Source organism: Rhinolophus sinicus, chromosome 18, assembly GCF_057876585.1.
Source record: "Rhinolophus sinicus isolate RSI-liver-muscle chromosome 18, RSI-T2T, whole genome shotgun sequence".
Classification (NCBI taxonomy): domain Eukaryota; kingdom Metazoa; phylum Chordata; class Mammalia; order Chiroptera; family Rhinolophidae; genus Rhinolophus; species Rhinolophus sinicus.
The window spans coordinates 96,636,086-96,658,124 of NC_142518.1; the positions used below are offsets into that span (position 1 = coordinate 96,636,086).

General features: G+C 36.9%; 1 protein-coding gene across 1 annotated transcript; it reads right to left on the reverse strand.

The window, feature by feature from the left end:
* Window positions 1-1,643: 1,643 nt before the first annotated feature.
* MOSPD1 (motile sperm domain containing 1) lies at window positions 1,644-21,665 on the reverse strand. Its single transcript, XM_019717457.3, has 6 exons — window positions 21,511-21,665; window positions 12,648-12,902; window positions 12,457-12,532; window positions 10,774-10,991; window positions 4,840-5,001; window positions 1,644-3,217 (listed from the first exon to the last, which is right to left on the reverse strand). The coding sequence occupies exons 2-6, from the start codon at window positions 12,799-12,801 to the stop codon at window positions 3,186-3,188; spliced, it is 642 nt and encodes a 213-aa protein (XP_019573016.1). The 5' UTR covers window positions 12,802-12,902; window positions 21,511-21,665; the 3' UTR covers window positions 1,644-3,185.
* Window positions 21,666-22,039: the final 374 nt, after the last annotated feature.

Genomic DNA, 22,039 nt, shown 5'->3' on the forward strand with positions numbered 1-22,039 from the left:
TATATATATATATATATATATATATATATATATATATATCTCCATGATTTGTAACCTTGGGATGGGATAGGGTTTTCTATGATTTAAATCCCAGAAGCTATAAAAGATTAATAAATTCAACTATCCCAGAATAAATTTTACATGCTAAACACATCATAAGCCAAGTCAAAAGAAAAATGATAAACTGAAAGGAAACATTTGCAACTCATATCATAAACAGCTCCTATAAGTCAATAAGAGAAAACCGACCCACCCACCAGAAAGAAGGGGGTGGGGTCAAAGGATGTGAATAAATAGTTCTATGAAAAGATACTCAACCTCACTTATAAGTTAATAAAAATTAAAACTACACTGAGATACCATTTCTCACCTATCAGATTGGCAAAACACATGGCTGATGAGACTGGAAGAACACGCACTCATGCATTGCTGAAAGAACTGGTCGGGAAGGGCCTGGTAAAATTAATTATGGTACATGCTCCACAAGAAAATGCTTTGCAGCTGTAACAAAAAGAATGAAGATACTCTTCACTAATATACAAAGTTCTGGATATAGTGTTAAACAGAAAAAAAGCTAGGTGCAGTATAGTATATAACATGTTACCATTTTTCTATAAAAGCATAAAAATAAGGTTTCCCCCACTATCCTATTCTTATTTTTATGCTTTTATAAGGAATTGCATCCTTATGAAACTTTTTGTAAGCTGAAATAGTGTAAAGCAAAGAAGCAATTACCTTCGGACACATCTTGCTAATGGATACAAAATAAAGCACACATGTTCACAGACACAATTCAAACCTATGGCAGCTTGAGTGTAGTTCCCGGGGAAGGAGCTTGGTGGGGCCATTCGCTGCTCAGAGTACATGCTGCAAAAGAAACATTGAACGCTATGTTTGCTTTTTGCCTTTTTTCATAAAAGCGAAAATCCTCTTTGGATTTCTTTCGGTTAGGGAAAACATGTACTAAGTAAGCCTTAAATGTGAAGTGGCATAAAGCGAACTTTCAAAAAGCAGGGGGTTCCTGTATATATGCATTTGGATACAGAAACAATAGAAGCATATTTGATAAAAGTGGCTGAGTGGGTAGGTAATGGGTGGACAGGGATGGACAGCAGTAATTTTTCACTGTATAACTTTTTATTTATTTCCAATGCACTTTTATTTTTTTAATCATTTTTATTAGTTTCAGGTTTACAAAACAATATAGTGATTAGACATTTCTATACCTCACAAAGTGGTCACCCCAATAAGTCTATTACCCATCTGACACTGTACAGTTATTACAATATTATTGAATATATTCCCTATGCTGTACTTTATATCCCCATGACTATTTTTTTTAAATTATAGTTGACATTCAATATTATTTTATATTAGTTTTAGATGTACAGCATAGTAGTAAGACTTTATATACCTTTTTATAGTGTTGATTTTTGAAGCATGTGACTATTACCTATTCAATAAGTTAAAAAGGAACAAATTAACTCCCTTGGTAAATTAAGACATTTCAGACATTTTAACTCACAAATTTCACTTCTTATTTTTCCGATTTAACTCACAGGAATAGGAGACAGCTTCAGGAATTAGGAGAGCTAAAACTTTGAGTTCTTCAGAGCAACACGAAAAGTGTAAATCAATGTGAATCTTGGGTTTCCATTTTCTTTTATTTTTTTAAAGTAATTTCTTTACAATGTGCTTTCACACACACATACACACACATGCGTGCACTTGCACACACATACAACTTGAGATGGACAGAGAAACAAGGATAGCCTCCAAACATAAGTTTGGTTTTTTCCAAAGTTCAAAATAGATTACATTAATATTTATGTGCTTTTCACTCATTACAGTGTACAGACATGATCCGTTTAATGATTTATGCTCCCCAAATGGTTAAACAATGAGGATTTTCTTTTAAGAGTGTATGTAAAAGCTTTTAGTTTAGAAGCAAAGTATAGTTTCCTGCAAAAACCAACCTCAAGCATGTATTTTGTGTTTACATATATTCCTTGAGAATACTACAGTAGCAGTGCATAAATTCATTCTGTAAAAAGATCTTAAAGATGATTTTCAAGAGACTCTCATTACATTGTGCTCTCAGATAAAAATCTTAAGTCAAAAGATCAATTACTATGACAATAACAGTGAAAACCGCATATATAGGTTAGAGATTAGAAGAGGCTATAACGAAATGTAAATAGTTGTGCTTCGGGGACTTTTTTGGTAAAGTTATTTTAATAATAAATACAAACTTAAAAAATGTCTCAGTGACTGATACAAAATAGACACAGATATCAAGGATTTTCTATACGTGGCTTAGGGTTTAAAGGTGAAAAATCATCTCCACATAAACCATCCGGCATTAAGTAATCCCAGTCTGGGCTAGTCGCTTACAGTCAGGCAAGAAGCTGGGGAGAAAAGATAAAGTGATTTTTCCTCCTATTAACATGAAGCATTATCCAGAGGTAAAGCCAGGGTGGACCAACTAACTAAACACATGCCTACCTTCCTTTAGAATTCTTAGACCAAAGGGAGGTCACCCTACTTTTATGAGGTTTAAAAAACCCACATGCTTGGTATCTGGACCAGAACCTATTCTGTAATTCAGAAGATGAATTAAATAGTCCTATCTTCTGTGAGCCCTAGGATAAGCATGATACCTCAGTACTTTATGCATTTTTTTAAAAACTCTCTACATATTAACTGTAAAATTCTTATAAACACCATGGCAACTGTTTATAATGATAGAGGACAAAGCGCAATTTACATAGTAACGTTGATGTTCCTATAGCTAGGAAATAAATGTAATTTTATTTTTAGGCTGGTCAGTTTGGTCTTTTAGGCCTTTAACTTTGAAGGACACATGACCTTAACAAAGTAAATTAGAAAAAAGATGAGAAAATAACAAATGTTTTAAATAAAGACTTTTGCATAATAGGTTTAGATATAAAACGAATTCCTTCAAATAATTTCCTAGGTGTCACTCAGAAGCATCCTGCTGTCTGTAACATAATGTGCTGAAGTCCTTTGAATAAAATTATAGAGTAATTTAAAATATACATTTATAATTATTGTAAATCATTCAATAGTTTGTAGCATGTTAATGGAGTGAAATAAAGATAAAAGGCAGTCCACATTCATATTTTCAAGATAAATTTACTTCCGAAGTTAATTGGGTTCCCTGCTCATGTTCTAAGTATAGCCATCGTGATAAGACCTGAAAGAAAAAAAGAATGGAGAACAGTTAAAGACATGCATTTTACAAAATTTTCCATTCAATAAGCAATTGTTTAGCCCTCAATGAGCAAATAAAATACAGCACATAGGCAAACACTCTACCAAGAACCCCAAGTCAATTCAAATTTAGTTCATGTTATACAGAAGAAATCCAATTTACAGCAATGGGCAGTAACTGGATAGATTTAATTAAATCATTAACATCTGGCCATAGCTAATTTTTTAACCATCAAATATACCTCCCACTTTATCCAGTCACATCAGCTATAATAATAGCAGACATGCCATTTGAAAGTGTCAGTAAAGTCAGTTGACTTCATCAACAATAACACTTGGGGCCCATTTGTATCCCAGGACCACAAAGAGGCAGTAGTATTCCTCCTTGGCTTGTCTCTTTTGAAGAGACTCCATACATAAAACCATAAAAAAATTTAATATGCTCTGTCCTAAATGTTTTTAAAAAGTGAGTGATAAAGTACAGAAAAGGAAAATAATCACGTAGGACCAGGACAGTCAGCAAGGATACCCTGAAAGGTAAAGCTGAAATAAGCCTAAAAGATGGACAGGAAAGACAGAGAACAATGAGATGGGCAGGCATTCAGGTGAGGGAAGAGCAAGGACATGGAGGTAGGACTGGGACTCTAGATGAGCTTTTTGGGGATCAATAAATAATCTCACAGCTCTAATCAAGGATTTATGTAGGGCACCAGTTAGACAAGAGTCGCTCAGAGAGGTCTCAAACAGTATGGAGAGTCTTAAATGCCAAACTATGGAATTATACTTCATTCTATGAACTATGGGAAATAACTGAATGTTTTTGAGTAGGGAGTGGTGGCGGTGAAACCAAAACAATGGAAATCAATCTGACAGCAATATGATAGATGGTTTGGGGGGAAAAGTAATAGGGGCACAGGAATAGGAAGAGAAGGGACACAGACAGAAAGTAGAGAGGCAATTTAAAAGACAATTTTGAAATTAGAAAAAGAGAGAGCACCAAGAATTACTGAGAGAGAATACAGAAAAGAGTTGGCATCTCAGAAGAGGTGAGAGGAGACTAGGATGAGTCATTCATCATCAGAACCCTAATCCTTGACACATGCTAGGTATTGAACAAATGTTTGTTCAGCTGAACTAATTAAATCTAAGATTTCTAGTCAGAATGACTGATAGAATAACTTAACAGGAAGCAAGGGAACTGGTTTAAAGAAAGGTTCACCATATTAAACAAGGCTGCCTTGTTCATCTTTATCACTATATGCCTTTGTCTAAGTGTTTCCCTAGGATCAATTCCTAGAAGTAGAGATGCTGTGTCATGGAATATATGCATTGTACACATGTTATACCACTGTAAGTCAGCAAAAGGAAAATAATTGAATAAATACAGTATTAGGTATTAGATAAATTAGCTGAGGATTAAATGTGAGCCAAAAAATAAATCTTAAAATGCACTTTTCCTCACCATGCTTTTAAAGCAATCTTTTGTTTTTCTAAAAATAGTAAACCACCACCATCACCCTATACACACATAAGACCACCACTACCACCTCCAAGCCATAAAAATTGCCTACACGTACGCCCCAAGTGCATCTTTAAAACACTTACCTAAGATATAAGCAGCCACTAATTTTTGATTCACACTTAAGTGGAGGTAGAGAGGCACCAGCGATTCCACATCCCCCATTGTAGGAAGCATCAGAGCTGCAATACACACCACTCCCAGGAAGACAGTTAGTAAACTAGGTCCTGAGGAGACAGTTCTGTTTTCTGTAAGAAGTCAAAAATTTCTCAGCTTGCTTCTAAAAACAACTTACACAAAAGTTTGTTCACATACACTCTTCACCACTCACCAGGATTCCAGTTTTGTCTAACTTCTCTGACTCTTTCCCCATCATGCCCACTCCATGAGGACTTATTTACTGAATTTATCTTGAAGCCCATAACTTCTGAGTTATTATAGAATGGAATGTTGAAATGGCATTGTGAGGTAGGGAGTTCCTACTGACAGGTTACCATCCTCTCCCCTACACACACACACACACACACACACACACACACACACACCTCACAGTAATCAGTACAAAGTGTTTGAGCACATTTATAAATTATATGCATGAATACTGTCCTATTAAGTTTAATATAAAACATACAAATAGAATTTTAAAAGAAAGGGCTGAAAGTAGATAGACATTGAAGTTCCAATATTATTTTCCTATACCCCCATGGATTGCTTGTATGTACGCCATTCTGGAGCCCACTGTACTACAGCTCTGCTACTTTCTGGAAGTATCTCAGATACGCATCCAGACAGGTTTGGTCCTAAAAACTGCAGCATCCTGCTACCATTTTTGAACATGTTAAGGTAACAAAAAGGCACGACTTGAGTGTTTTAAAGCTGCATATGAAAACTCTTGCCCTCTGCTCTACCCCCATTAGCAAAGAAGAAAGCAGTAGAAACAATATTTCACAAATATATGCTAAGTGAAACAAACCAGTCACAGAAGTACAAACATTGCATAATTTCGCTCATATGAGGAATGTAAAATAGTCAAACTCATAGAATCAGAGAGCAAAATGGTGGTTGCCAGGGTTTGGGGGTAGTATGAGATGGCAGTTGCTATTCAACAGGCGTAAAGTCTCAATTATGCAAGATGAATACGTTTTAGCAATCTGTACAACACTGCGTGCCTACAGTTAACATACTGTATTGTACACTGAAATATTTGTGAACAGGGTAAATCTCATGTTAAGTGTTCTTACCACAATAAAAGAAAATTTTAAAAAACCATTTATTACCTGGCCTGCTATTCTACAGTTCTGGGTATATGTGTCCAATATTCATATCCATATTTTTAAGAAACCCAGTAACAGCATTTTATGTCATATGGCTTTTCCTACTACCCTTCCTTTCATTAAAAAGGAATAGCCAATAGCAACACAATCTTTGTGTTTTATTAATGAAATAACACTGTTCATTTTATTAAATGCAGCTTTTCTAAATTATTAATACCTTAGCTGTTGTGCAAAGTTTAGTTGAGCCTCGCCAAAACCAGATAGGTGAAAACAAATTCAAATTTTATAGTGATTATTGCTTGACATGAAACAATAGCATAAATACCTAAAAACAAGTCTTATTTTAGTTAATAAATGAAGTAGCCTTACATTTATATTTGTTGCAATGATAAGTTTTCAAGGAAAGCATTTATTTACAATTATGCTGCTCACTGCAAATCCACAATAATAATGTCAAGGAATTTTTCCTATTTAGAGAAATTCTAAAAACATTTGTAAAAATGCTTGAAATTTTTCAAAATGGAAAGAGCTATTTCTCTGATTGTAAAATTTTTATACAGATACAGAAAACATAAAGGTTCCTATGTAATCCCATCTTCCTGGAAATAACGCTGTTAAAATCTTGGTATAGATCCTTTCAGATTTTAATGTCCGTATAAACATGTAAAATATTTTTTTACATGAGACCATATTATACATAATGTTCTATAGCTTTTTCCCCCCTCTCACTTAGAAATATATTTGAACCTCTTTCCATGTCAATATACAACCATCTGTCATTCTAGCAGATCCATGTAAATGCCTGTCTGGCATCCCATCTTACAAATACTCATAATTGAAGCAACCCCAATCGATGGACTTTTAGGTAATTTTCAATCTTTTATTATTATAAATAGTAAAAGGACAATTTTCTTAAGCGAGAGAGCACTGACTCAAACACTGCATAGACATAGCAGTTCATTAGTAATGTAATTAAGACAAACCCACTAAGATTCAGCTTCGTCTTTTTAAAATATCTTTTTAATAACCTGGCCTTTGGTATTTTGTAAAAATATGCTTTGTGGGTTTGTCTTAAATTTCTATTAAATGAAAATATATATTTATGTATACATATATATAAATTATATTTATGTGCCTAGGTAAGATCTGGAAAGTAACATGGAACATTTATATAAGCAGATTTGTTAAATGTATGGGATTATATGTGCTGTTTTCTTTTTTTAATTTATTGCTTTTTTTATACAATAAACTTAAGAAATTTCTCATTCTTATTGCCTTTTTAAAAGATTTTATTGGGGAAGGGGAACAGGACTTTATTGGGGAACAGTGAGCACTTCCGGCACCTCTCCAAGTCAAGCTGTTGTCCCCCAAATCCTAGTTGTGGAGGGCGCAGCTCAGCTCCAGGTCCAGTTGCTGCTGTTAGCTGCAGGGGTCACAGCCCACCATCCCTTGCGGGAGTCGAGGAGTCAAACCGGCCGGCATCCCTGTGGCGGAGAGCCCGCACTCCAACCAACTGAGCCATCTGGCCACCCGGGAGCTGAGCGGCAGCTCACCAACCCCATTCTTGCTGGGGAGGTCGCAGCCCACCAGCCCATGTGGGGACCGAACCCGCTGGCCAGAGCTCGCGCTCCAACCAACAGAGCCACCCGTCCACCCCCCTTATTGCCTTTTGATACATTTTAAAATCCAAATCTTTCATGATAGAGCCTTCAACCATTTTCCAGCTAACTCAAAGAGCCTCACAACATTGTTGCACTTGTAATATATCTAATAAACACTTTCTAAGCTAAAGACATGAAAAAGTAATGCCATTTCAAAACCTGCCAAAAAACAATCTCAATTTGTTTCAATATTTTAGTCCAGAGAAACTTAACAGACACAGGTAGTGCCTTTTTGCTGTCTTAAACAATATTTTAGTTCAGAAAAACCTTTGAAATCTATATACTATTAGGTTGGTACAAAAGTAATTGTGGTTTAAAAGGTTAAAAATAATTGCAAAAACTGCAATTACTTTTGCACCAACCTAATAGAAAGCACACATGATTTACTACAGTCATGTACTGCATAACAACATTTTGGTCAACTACAGATGGCACAGACAACTGTGGTCACGTAAGATTATAATGGAGCTGAACAATTCCTATTGACTAGTAACATAGTAGCTGTCATGCTGTCGTCACAGTGCAACACATTACTCACATGTTTGTGGTGATGCTGGTATAAACAAATTTGTGCTACCAGTCATATAAAAGTATAGCACCTACACTTATATACAGCACGTAATACTTGATAATGATAATAAATGACTGTTACTGGTTTGTGTATTTACTATATTATACTTTTTATCATTATTTTAGTCTACTCTTTCTACTTATAAAAAAAAGTTCGCTGTTAAACAGTATGCCGTGTTACACCAGCAGCAGCCTCATACATCTCATGTTTACTGCGTCTCTTGATGGCATCATTTTTTCTCGTGCTCAATTTAATCTCGTGTTGTTTTGTAAAGTAACATGCTATACAGGCTTGCAGCCTAGGAGCAACAGGCCACACCATATGGCCTAGGTGTGTAGTAGGCCGTACCAACTAGGTTTGTGGAAGTGCACTCTATGATGTTCACACAATGACAAAATTGTGTAATGACACATTTCTCAGAACGTATCCCAGTCATTAAGTGGTGCATAACTGCATTAATTTAATAAACAGAAGTGTAAAAGGTCACTTTGTCAACATAGACTAAATTTAACTCAATTAACTCATCTTTAATTGAGCTAAAGATGAGAACTTTACTCAATTTCCTGCCATATTATTGGAAACATAGGAGTAACTACCCACAAACAGGACATGTTGGCCAAGACTGTATATGGGACTCCCGTGGTATGGCCCTTGCTCTAAAGAGTGGCAATAGCAGTGGAAACCTTGTAAGACAAAACCAACCCAACAGGCCCTACCAGATAAATCCAGCCTTCCCAGTGTAGTCCATGCGCACATTTCCTGTGTAACTACAGTCAGCCCTTCATATTCTCGGGTTCCGCATCCGCAGAGTCAACCAACCATTGATCCGCAGTTGGTTGAATCCAAGGATGCAGAACCCATGGGTACGGAGGGTCAAATAAGGGACTTGAGCATCCGCAGATTTTGCTATCAGAGGGGGGAGTCCTGGAACCAATCCCACTCAGACACCAAGGGACGATTATACTCTGTGCTGAGGACATAATGGTGAACCAAGACAAATAAGGTGCCTGCTTTCATTGCGCTTCCTGACATGGATAGCTTAGATTTTTTTTTTCTCAAAACAGATCACGTTATTCCAATATCACCTATCTTCATTCATCTACCTAGTCCAATTTTACAATTAGAAGAGAACTTTAATATACTTCAGATACCAAAGGTTCATTATAAAAATAAGAATAAATGCTCAATACACATTGTAATTATTTAGCCCTTTAGGATGATTTTTTTCACCTGAATTCTAATAAATTGGAAAATAAAAGGAAAAATGTATAACTAAACTTTTAACACTTATTATTCTTGGCTATTAAACTGATCTGTTAAATACAAAAATGAGCTCCAACACACTTTACTTTAAATTATGAATTTAACATCAAAAAACAAATACTCATTATATGGCCTTTCTTGTCCTAGAGAAGGGATTTTAAAAGGGGAATCTCCCCTTTGATAAATATAAGTCAGCTTCATATTTATCTGAGATCTCAAAGTGACATTTGACAGAGGGTCTCTTTCAGCTTCAAAAGATGAAAAGCTGGTCTTGTCAGTCAATAATAGTTGCTGAGAAGAAAATAATCTACTAGCTACTACCCACCGTCTCTCGTCTCAGTATCATCAGAAAATTTGGGCACTCCCTACATGGACTGGGAAGCCTCTTGGCTACAGGAAATCAAAGAAGCATTACTCTCCGTGTTATCAAAATAAACATGCTAGGATGAACAAACTGATGGGGATCTATGAATTAATACAATGACAAGTAGACTTTTTAAATTCCTCATATATAAAGTGGAGATTTCAAGGACAGCTGCTATCACATTCACATATCACTATCAAAAAGTTTCCATGTTTTTATATGGAAAATTTTATCTTCCTCCTCTTAGGGTTGGAGGGAGATATTGAGAAGTTAAGAGGGAGGGGGAATGACGTCCAAAGAGTTGAAGATGAGGATAGTGTCAATGTTGAAAGAATATATCATAACACTTCTGAATATCTAAGCTGGAAGGAAATGAGGAATGGAGAGGGAGTCAATTAATAGCCCACAGGGGATATTATAATCTACTTAGTTTAATTAACTTCAACTTTAATGAGATTTTTTTTTTCAAAATTATATGAACAGTGCACCAAGTGTGGCCTATTGCCAAACACAATCTCTCTCTCCTTCTTTGAACTAATTAAATGAGAAAGGATATAGGAAAGTCACAGAAATGAAAGTATATAATTGCCAAATTGTGCTAGCGTTATAAACTACAGTGCCTGCATTCTCAGGTTTTATAGATTTAAAAAGTTATGGCAACATTAGCCCTCTCCTTACAGCCTCCTCTAGTCTTTTCTCCTCTGAAAGTCCAGCTCTAGGCCAGGGGCTTGACTTTAGGCATCTGCTCTCTAGGTTCAGTTTTGAAGTCGTTGATTAGGTTTAAAGCAACAGATTATTTTTCTAGTAATTATTATTAGCTCCCTGAATATTTTAAAGTTAGAAATGTATAAGACCTCAGTAGGACTTTAAAAACAACCCAAAATTACCTGGTTGAAATGATTGCTCAAAAAATAAACTTTCACTTAAATGTTCCTTTATTCTTTTTTCCTCTTCTTCCTTTTGTTGCTCTTTTGCAGAAGGGAGAAGAGTAGCCACAACCTCTTTTCTTCCCAAAGCCTTCCTCTGGCTTTGCTCGGAAACTTGGAGACGGAATTTGTCTATTACACCATAGTGACAGGATCGAACATCTCTATGACGAATCACACTGAAAACATTCAAAATAACAAATGCTGTTTAGGCTTCTAGGGCCTGTCAAACAGAATTCAGCAAGAGACTTCATACAGTAAAACAATATTAATGGACTACAACCAAATATTCAAATACAGAAATTTGCTAATGATGCTAAAACATAAAAATCACGGTATAACCCCCAAAATGGCTAATTCTAAAATATTTGATGAAAACTCATACTCTAAAACATAGAATAAAAGTATTAAGTAAAAAAAAAAATGATAGATAAAGAAAATTTCTTTGGGCAATGGCATCTTTTTTTCTGGATATCTGTGTGCAGCAATACTTACTAAATTAGATATATGAAATTGTTTCTTCCCCACAGAGGTCTCATAAATTTCTATTGCCACTTATTGCTCAAAGTAACAAACCTTACCCTAGACTTAAAATTGAAGTCCATTCACACAGGTGAAAATAATCAATTGCATAAGTAAGTTATCCAGTATGACCAATCCAACAGAAGGCTAACAATACACTTCCATATCTCTCTGAAGAGAAAAGAGTCTAAAAGCACTTTAGTTTTTATGAGACCTATTCACAATTCCATTTATTTGGTTCTTAGAACACAGAACAAACAGGTCAAAGGTAATGCATTCGTTTAGCAAGAGACTACATTTCTTTGGAATAGTCCTTGCTTATTGTGTACTGAATGAAAAAAGAAATGGGCAAAAGCACATCCTCAGATATACATCATTTTAAGGCTTTGGGATGATGAGAATGTATTCCAAAAGAGAAGACTTCTGCTTCTCCTTCTCATGGATGACTTAAACAAATACAGTTTACTTGGTGGCTTAAATTAAGGGCTGGTCAATGGATCCATCTGGTCACCACCAGTTCTAAAGTGAAAATTAAATATGAACAGCTTGAACAAACAATCATTTATCTGACACTCGAAGATGAAATTATCTGGAAGAGCTCAGATAACCTTCTACAGATGAGTAGTTACACACTTACTTCCTGTTTGTATAGATTAACTTCCAAGTTTATCAGCTGAATCATTTCAGATGAACTTATATTACCATTGTTCTGAGAGTGTAGTATTATTAGTTTCCCAAATGTCACTATAATAGCAAGATGTTCCAAAGAAAGCTAAATTCCCTATTACAGAGAAATTTAAAGGAATAAGTTAGAACTTTAACCTTCATAAATGTCCCTGTTATGATGACTAAAAGCACAACAATGAGGAAATGTTCGTGGAAATATTAACACACACATCAGTTCCAGCATAATGAAATACTAAGTACTTGGTCGACCTGTTTAGAATCTTTCAGAAACTTCTTAACAAGAATTTTGATAGACTAAAACTTTCAGCAAAAGTTCAACATATACATATAATAAATGCCTATGTGGGGACAGCTTCAAGAAAAGACCTTTTTCAAGTTAAACATATAAATATTAACACACTTAAAACATGTTACCAGGAAGTGATTGGGACTTACATATCCATACAACACTGAGGCTTTACTGCACCTGCAGCATCAACGACAACATACTTATTTGGAGTAGTACACAAAACTGAAAGAAAAAGTCACAACGGCCATTAGTGTTGTTTTTTTTTTTTTAATTAGTTTCTACAAGTAAAAAATTAGTAGGAAAGTTAAAATCTATCAAATGGGCCTAGGAGACTCACCTTTGAACTTTAAGGCAAACTCATAGGGATTATATAGAGTCAACACTTGCTTATGTGTTGACTGGTCATCTGCATAAAATATTAGTTCCGTGGGAAACACAAAAACAGGAAGATTTCCTTCCACTAACTCTGGCTGTCTTTTTTGTTGATGCATTGGCACAAAATCCCTCTTGCTGCAGCTTCTGGTTTTACAGTCTCAAATCTATTTTGTACTTTTCTTAAAGTCAGTTAAAAACTCCAAAGCATTTTGGCAATCTAGAAAGAGAAGAAAAGAGAAAGAAAACTGAACGATACTTGTTTTCATTTGTTGTCCAACCAAAAAAACACATGTTCAGCATACATTAAAATAGGTCCCCAATCATTTAAACGTGCCTTTTGACTTTTCCTCTCGGCTTACTTACACAGCTTTTACCAAACCACACAAAGAAATGTATACATGCTCCTTTCACAGTCAAGATTTCAACCTATGATAAATAACAAATACTTGAATGAAGGAATAAAAGTTTTCTACCTCAAATTAATCACCCCCTTTCAAAGAGGTGAGATCAAAGCGACATCACTCTTTTTAAACTTCAGATTTTTTAAAAATGTAGAATAAATTAAGTATCGTCACAACAATTTTGTGAGCCAATCAGAATTCTTAAAAACGAAAAAAAATAAAATAAAACAAAGTAAGTTTCCATGATTTGTGAGAGAAAAACATGAGAATCATTTTTACACTCATTTCAACAATGCTTTAGTTAGTGCCTCCTGGCATCATGGGTGGGAGAGTTCTTTTAATCTTTTTTTCCCTACCGAAACCCAAGATAAGCAAAAATGTCTGGAAGGGAAGCTGAATATCCAAACGTGCTAAGCAGTCCGTGGAGTTTTCTATGAAAATTCAAAGTCGGTAAGTAGGCCTTGGTATTCCAGTGGCACTGTGCCTCCCCTCCTACGTCAAGTACACGGGCTTCATGAGAGCGTTTCCTTCCAACTTCAAAGACCTTTTTTGGATTCCTTCTGGGGTTCTTGAATATGTTCCAGATAGCTGTAACTGGCAGAAGTCTGAGTGTCTGATAAGTGCTATGGTTCTGTATTTATTTCCTAATCTAATTTTAAGCAACTACATTCTCATTTAGCTAGCACCCTAAGTGTGACTTTTTAAAAGAAAGCAAAAGCTAAAACATACAATCACAGAAAATGTCTGATTTTCACCCTGTAGATCACACCTTTAAAATAGGCCATAAAAGCATTTAATACTTTGCATTCAGGTTCTCATACATCCAAAGAGAAATATAACAAATGATTAAATTTGTTTGATTTTACCAGCTATCGGGGTGCATGCGCTGATTCTGATTGAAAGCTTTCCACCTTTTATCAAATAGGATAGTTTCTGTCATGTATGCAAATCTTTATTCTTTTCTTTCAGCTGAGTGCCTGTTACAGGCCTGGAACTATGTCAGGAATTGCACAGAGATACAAAGATGAATAATACACAGGCCCTGTCCTCAAGCAACTCAAGTCTCATTGATGAAACAAAATAAATATTTATACTATCTCTGTTATAATGCATACTGTTGTATACGAAGTACTAGGGAACCAGAAGACTACATGAATAATTTTACCTGGAAGAGTGGCCAGGCATTTGAGGTAGTCCTTAACCTTTTGACTGCATTAACTGATTTCAAGTTTGTTGTCCAAAACGTGTCAAAAATCCACAGAAGATAATTACAGTATTTATATTTTTAAGTAAATACAGTTAGGTGTTACATCTTATTAAAATAAATGATTACTTTAAAGTATAAAAATTTCCTATTGTTATTCGTTCTTGAAAAACACAAAAATATAGAAAAAATTTACATCTGCTTTCCTAAACTTCCTTTCTGGAACACTGAGCTTGTGGGGTCAAGTCTAACGCCACAGTTAACGGCATGGAATATTATTCGACTATAGACGAACGCCGCAGCGAAAATGTTAAAAGAAGGGTACATACTTCTATGCTGGGGGTAGGGGGGTGTAGGAACGCAGAAACGTGAAGGGAGAACACTAAGAAGGTTGTAATCCACAGGCTGTCCCAGATCATCATGTTACTTTATATCCATATGTTTATAGCATGCATGTAGCTCATAACAGTATTTTTTTTTTTCTGAGCTGAAAGGGCCTATTGACTTTTTTATTTGTAATAGTATTTAGCATTTGTATAATTCATAACAGATTACAAACTTCTCATTAATTACATATAGTGAATGAATTAATGTATGTAAAGCTTTTAGCACTTACTGCAGGCCAGACAATGTTTTAAGTATTTCTTGTCATTAAATTAGGAAGAGATCAGACTGAGACAAAAAATATCAGCAGGCCTCCTGCTTCCTAGTCTAGTATCCTTTCCACTATACCAAAGTAACTGTCCATTTCAATAAAAGAATGTCTAATCATTGTTTTGTACACCTGAAACCAGTAATAAAAAATACTAAATGTAGTCAATAAATCACATTAGTATTGGCAGTACCTGCAATGTTATCACCAATGGAAAGCAAAGATGTTTTCACATCAAGTTACAGTTGTTGCCTCTATATCAAAATATCATTTATACTCATTACTTCAAACGTATGGTGGTTATTAAACCTTCCCCTATATCTTATTATTTAACAGTGGATTAATAAAGAAGTATGTATATTAAATTTTAAAAAGTAAAAGTAAGATTATTCTGAAAAGCACCTGATTAAATAATTCTAATTTTGAGTTTTTATTTCCCACGAATTTCTTTCTTTTCCTAAGAGCCACATGCATTTGTATTTGGATAATGTGCTCCCAGAAGTTTGGTATCTTATTTTTTTCAATAGAAAATAATAAACTCTATAATTACTTTCTCAGTAAGCTTGGCTATCAGGAATAGAATATCCAAATTTGGCATCACTAAATAATATTCAACTTCTCATTCTAAAACTGTTAGGATGGATGAGAATTTAACTTATGATAAAAGGTGGAATCTCTGGTTTATAGAAGCCAGTTTAGTCAATAAATATTGATAAAACTGGGTATCCATCTAGGAAAAAACAGTTGAATTCATCCCTCATTCCTTATAAAATTCCAACATTTTATTATGGTAAATTCCAAATGGATCAAAGATTTAAAGGCAAAAAAATAAAATCATAAAACACTAGAAACCATGGAAAATCTTTTTTTATAATCTTAGGCTTTCTAACAACCAGAAACCAAAAAGTATTCATACATTCAATTATATAAAAACTTTTAAAATTCTTCATGGCAAAAAACTATTTAAGCAAAGCCAAAAGAATATTTTCAATTCATATCATAGGCAATATCTAATTTCCCTACTGTGTATAGAAGACCTACAAATCATTACAAAAAGACAACCCAGTATAAAAATGAGCAAACACTGTAACATTTTATAGAAAAGAACATACAGATTGCTTTTAAACTTACAAAAGGTTATGTGACCTCACTCACAAGAGAGATACAAACTAAAGCCATACTGAAATAAATGTTTTTTGCCTGTCAGATTGGCAAAAAAATAAAGAGTTTGATAGCACATGGTGGGAGCAATCAGGCATGTTCTTCACATTGCTGGCAGGGAGCTAAATTGACACATCCACTATACCTACCAAAGTTAAACACACATACCCTCAGATCTAGAGATTCTATTTCTAGGAATTTATCTGATATAAATAGTCCCCTGTGTGAAATCATGTATGTGAAAGGTTTTTTTGTTTTTGCTTTTTTTTTTCAGCACTGAGAATTAAAATAATGCATGTGAAGCACATGGAACAAAGCTTGGCACTTAGCAAGAGCTAGTTGTTGTCAATAGCAAAAGAATGGAAACAGCCAAACTGTCCATTAATAGTGGATTCATTAAATAAAGTATGATATAGCCATTCACTGGGATACCAGATATCTGTCAAGAAGAGGAAGCTCTTTGTCCGGTGTGGATTTGTACTGATGTTCAAGTGTAGCGTTAAGTGAGAAAAGTAAGGTCCAGTGCAGAATACAGAGTATGCTGCCATTTACGTGGAAAAGGAAGGTAAGAGAATATTTTGTAAACATATTTTCTTGGATATGGGTATAATATCTCTGGAAGGGCTGCCCCTGGAGAGACAATCTGAGTGGCCGGGGACAGGGGTGCGAGGAGAGGAGCGTTTTCTCCGGACACCCTTTTGTATCCTTTGAACCTGTTCAAAAGTTTTTTTGTTTTTTAAAGGTCGAATTAAGCAACTCTGCTAGGGCCTAATTTGGAAAAGTTGCCAGTTTTGAAACACAAGCAGGAATTTAGAAACAATGTGTGAAAAATCTGTTACTTGCATTTCCCAATTTATGAGTCCTTAATAACATTGAAAAACCTTAAAACTATGTGTAAAATAGAATGATTTCAATTATTTAAAATAATTGTACGTGCAACAGAAACTCATTACAAGGAGAGAAAACAAAGGTTTACTTAAGATGACTTGTAAACTTAGGAAAATATAAAACTTTTGTTATAAAGAAATGTGAGATGTTTTATAAACCTGCCTAGGAAGTAAGAATTAACCACACAAAACAAGTGCTAAACTCTTGGTTCTGACCTTAAGGAGAAGATAGTAATCACAGGTCAGAGTAGAAATTTTACTAGTTTTATATATTGACTTAGTAGGAATTCTTATTCTTTTAACTTTAAAGCTCTCTCTTTATGAGTTGAATATGTACACATTTTCCCACAAATTGTGAATTAAGCGGTCTATCCCCTGGTCATCATAAGTGCTTAATCATTTATGAAGTTTATTATTTCATTTCAGATCCCTGTCCCCATTTCTCACTTATCTTGGCTAAGATATAAATTGCCTCCTTAAGTTCAACCAGTGGAAATTAGGGAGGAATTTGCACCAGGTCACCAGGGCATTATTAGAGACTGCCAACAAACCTAATGAAGCCAACACCTGCCTTTAATTGATGGTTTTCCAGATTCTAACACTTTCTCCCTGCTCCAGTCCATACTGCAAAATGATAAGGTGCAAAAACTTCTGGTAAGAGATTATAAACTAAGCCAGTAAAGCCATATGAAAATTGGTTTATAAGGTTGCTTTCCAAAAGTCAAGTATGCAGAGTCAAAGAATGTTAGCTCCCAACTCTTCTCATTTTACTGCTGAGGAAATCAGGCCCAGGGTGGTTGAGGGATTTACCAGGATATTTGGTGGAAGGACTCTGGTGTCCAGACTCTCACTTCCCTATCATCTCCTCTGTATCTCAATTCAAAAGTCCTGCCTCCCTGATGCTGACTGCCACGCATCTCTCGAAAATGTCCCTGCTTTTCCAGAGTTCTCAAAGGATGACCCAAAAATTCAAGTCTTGATACAGGTGTTTCCTTTTCAGTTTTATAAAGAAGAAAATCAAGAGACAAATCCACTTACTGAGATGTGCACAATTTCTTTTCCTGATTATGAAATAGCTATGGCTGTCAGGAACTCTTCATTAGGGCATTAATAACCAAGATTTATCTTCTTCATCCTCTCTGGACACCAAAATGTTCCCCATTATTCAAAGCTTAGTTCAAATTTCCCCCCTCCTGGCAGCCTTCCTATACTACTCTGATCTATATGGATCTCACTAATTACATTATTTTTAATGTACTTACTGTATGGATTGACTTTTTTGACATTTGTAGGGTGTGGATTAGTTATGACTCCCCAGACTTCAGGCATAATGCTACACTGTTTTCCTGTTTTTGTTTTTGTTTTCTTTTTCTGCATCCTTCATAGACCCAAGCTCAGTGTCAGGCACTGAGCAGGTACTGAGCTTATCAATTAACCTACAGGTGTCTCCTAATAATTGTCTCCTTCTTCAAGGAACACTCACTTCCCCGTGGTAGCTGGACACAATTTGTCTGAAGACAAGCAAAGGAATCCAATTAGAGGAACAGTAAATCTATAGTGGCTATTTGCCATGGGTTGGGGTAAGAACAGACAATAGCACTCCCAGCTGCCTCACCCCCAGCCCTCCCTCTCTGCCTCCCTTCTCCCTCCCATCATCTCCTCAGTGCCCAACTGGGCCTGCAGTGTTTAGAAAGCCAAGGCTCCAACATACCACCATAGCCACACCTTACAGGGAGACAGTGCAGCTGGGAGCTGATGCTACAGGAAACTACCTTGTCCTTTTCCTCCATACTAAAGGCACAGAAATGCAATCCTGAATGAAATTGGAAAGAAAACCTTATGTGCATACACCACCTTGTGACCAGTTTGCAAACTACTCTCCCACCAAAAAAAAAAAAAAAAAAAAAAAGAAAGAAAGAAAAGCCTAAACACACTGAAATCCTCAGAGAGACTTTCCACCATCAGTCCAGGGAGACCAGTACCCAAAGTGGGATTATTTTTCTGTTTCCCTCATTTTGGATTGACCAGAGGAAGGAAAAGGTGAGACTTGGAGATAAATGGGAGTTTCAATATCTTTTACCACCATAGATTCAAAACTTGGAGACTGTTAAAGACCATAGAAACCACTTTAAAAGCATATTGTCCACAGCCTCTCCAACATTTGTTATTATTTGTCTTTGTACACCTGAAATCTATGTAATTTTACTAACAATTGTCACCCCAATAAATTTAATAAATAAAAATAAAAATAAAGCATATTGTCCTTTGCCCCCCCCCCCCCTTTTTGTGAGAAGAGGAAGCTGCAAGAAAAATCAAATGAAACAAGTGAAACTTGGGTATTCTTGTACTGAAGTAGTTCAAAGTTTGAAACAGCTAATGATGATTCTAAGTACAGACTTCCCAGAAAACTAGTGACCTATGTGCTGGGCTTCAGAGCACCAGCCACAGTTACTACCTGTCTCTGGCTCTTGTGTTTACTCTGATTAGGGTTCCTAACTCCACCTCCAGGCAACCTCCCTTTTATCTAGGCACACAGGCTATCTCCTTCCTCCATATTTGGTGCAGTCCTTGCCAATGGCCAACTAAATACAAAATAGTTAAGAGCAATTGTTTTGCTTTACTCTCAATGATATTAAAACCTCTCTTTCCTTCCCATTTCATAAACTCAGGTCTCTTCTTCTTTGAATTTCTAGTACTGTCTCTATTAAGAATTTTAATGGCTGCTATGTTCCTAAAGTCAACACTTTCACAAGCGGTATTATAATACTCACTTTATATTTTTTAATGGTTCAATGCTCAGTATTAGGCAATTTTGTTTTTATACATTCCGTAGGTTTTTTGGTATAATTTGATATCTCACTAATGGGATTGCTGCTATAAATGATGTGTAGTGACAGGCTATTACATATTCAAGATGTAAAAGTTGAGTAGTGTATACTTTCAGCATTTACAAAAATAAGGATGCCCTCCATTAACATCTTTTTAAAACATTTGTTTTAAACTAGTTATTCCCAACCTGTTTTACAACATCCCAGTGTCTTCAGTTATTTCAAGATGTATGTGCAATTCCCAAAGCAAAATCCATATGAATTCATTATATGAACTATGTACTCGTATGTTGTTACACATAGCATTCTCAGAAGATTTAGAGTCACAAATTCATTCAACAAACATTTACTGAGCACTTATTATATGCCAGGAACTGTGCTAAGGAATATGGAGAAAAGAAGAAAACATTGTCTCAGCCCTCCAAAAACTACAGCTAGCAAAAAATACATACACACATAGTTAGGATATGATGTGGCAAATGTTAAAATGCTAGTAGATACAAAATGCTCTGAAGCATAAGCAAAGTGATGGTGTGCCTTAAATAGTTTTCGGTAGGTGTGGAGAGAAAACGTCCACAAGATTTTCATCACCAAGAATATATTAAACCCCATGCATGCCTTGCCTGAAAAAGTTGAGTTTTCCTTTTCTGTCTGGAATTCACATTAAGAATGCAATGCATTCCGAAAGAACAGGACTGCTTTTTAGGCAAGATCCAAAGGACCCAATTTTTTAGGTTTGCGTGATCTGTTATTTCCCTGAAAGGTCAAAAATCTGGGACTGTTTTCATCTAATATTTGCCCTCTCGCTCCCCGACGGTGAGAGGTCTCTTTGAGTCTACTGGGGCAAAAATGCTACTACAGTCCGGACTGGACAGCTGTCAGTTACTTTGTCCAGAGGGGAAACCGCAGAACATAGATCAAGAGCCGGAGGGCAGGAGAGGGAGTATCAAACAGTCCGTCCTAGGATTTCAGCTCCACCTGATTGGGCCCAGCCCAGCCTTTCCAGCCCTAGTCCCCACGCCGGCCGGCTCCATGTGAAACCGGTCATGTGAGCCTGTTTACAGCCGAGCAGCTGGTGCAACCATCAGGAACCGTGCGGAGGTCCAGGAAGGGGGAAGCATACAGGCCACATACCCCCTACACCCTCCACCATTATTGCCAGAATGCGTTCGCTCTCCCTCCCTGCCTTTCCACCCCAATTTCATCTCCCTCCAGCCATCCCAGGACGCCTTGCTCCAGCCTCCCGATTTCTTTCCATTTGCTTGCTGCGGGCTGAAGAAAGGTCGAGGACGTTGTCACCCTAAAGAGGGATTCAATCTCCCTCCCCAGCCCTCCTCAAAACATCCGCGGAAGAGTTGTCCCCGGAGTCGCATCCCCGGGGCAACCGAACTCTGCCGGGCAGGCACCGGGAGGATCCCGAGCCTACTGCCTCCGCCCGGGCACGACACACACACGGGCCACCCAGACCCGGGGCTGGGATCTGTAGGCTGATAGGGCAAAAAGGACCCCATCTAATTCCTTCTCCCCACCTCCCAACCGCATCCCGGCGCCACGAAGCCCTGCTGTCAGATAACGAGCAAAGCTCGGGGTTTGGGGACTGCTCTTTCTTTCCGCGGGGTCTCTCGGCAACGTAACTTCCACGTTTTCCTGAAGTCAGAGGAAGTGGGTGACGGGACAGTGGGGGACTCTCACCTCGGCAACACCGGCTCCTCGGAAAGCAGCTGCTACCGCTCCTCCGGTCCTTTGTCAGCGTATCTAGGCTGCACTGCCTGCTGGGATACCGGAGGACTCAAATGCCACCTCTCTCCGCCCTCGAGGATGAGCTGCGGTTGGGGGGTGGGTGGGAAAAGGGAGAAGAGGTGGAGCTGGGGGCGGGGCTTCGTTACTGCCACCTGGTCTCTTGGGTTTCTTACTCCTCTGTGCTCCAAAACTTCTTCCTTCTCTGTCTCTGACCTGCTCCTTGCCTCCCCTCCCCTTCCTTCCCGCCGTCCCCGAGAAGACTAGAGACTCTTACAGAGGTGCTGTCTCCCTTTGCACTTATTAAGCAGCCACCCTTGACTCCTCCCCTTTCTTACTTCCCTACATACTCACATCCAGTGAGTGAGTACCCAAGGCTAGTTGATTCTACCTGAGACATGTCTTACTGACCATCTTTCTCTACTCCATCCTCACTACTACAGGCTCTGTTTAGGCCCCATTACCTTTTGCTTGGGTAGCCTCT

Bases quoted from the DNA above. Each gene is read 5' to 3' on its own strand.
- MOSPD1 (XM_019717457.3), bottom strand. From the start codon at position 12,801: ATGCATCAACAAAAAAGACAGCCAGAGTTAGTGGAAGGAAATCTTCCT. The intron at 12,533-12,647 runs GTGAGTCTCCTA...TTTTTCTTTCAG, and splicing joins GTTTGCCTTAAAGTTCAAAG to TTTTGTGTACTACTCCAAAT. The intron at 10,992-12,456 runs GTAAGTCCCAAT...GAATGTTTTCAG, and splicing joins CCTCAGTGTTGTATGGATAT to TGTGATTCGTCATAGAGATG.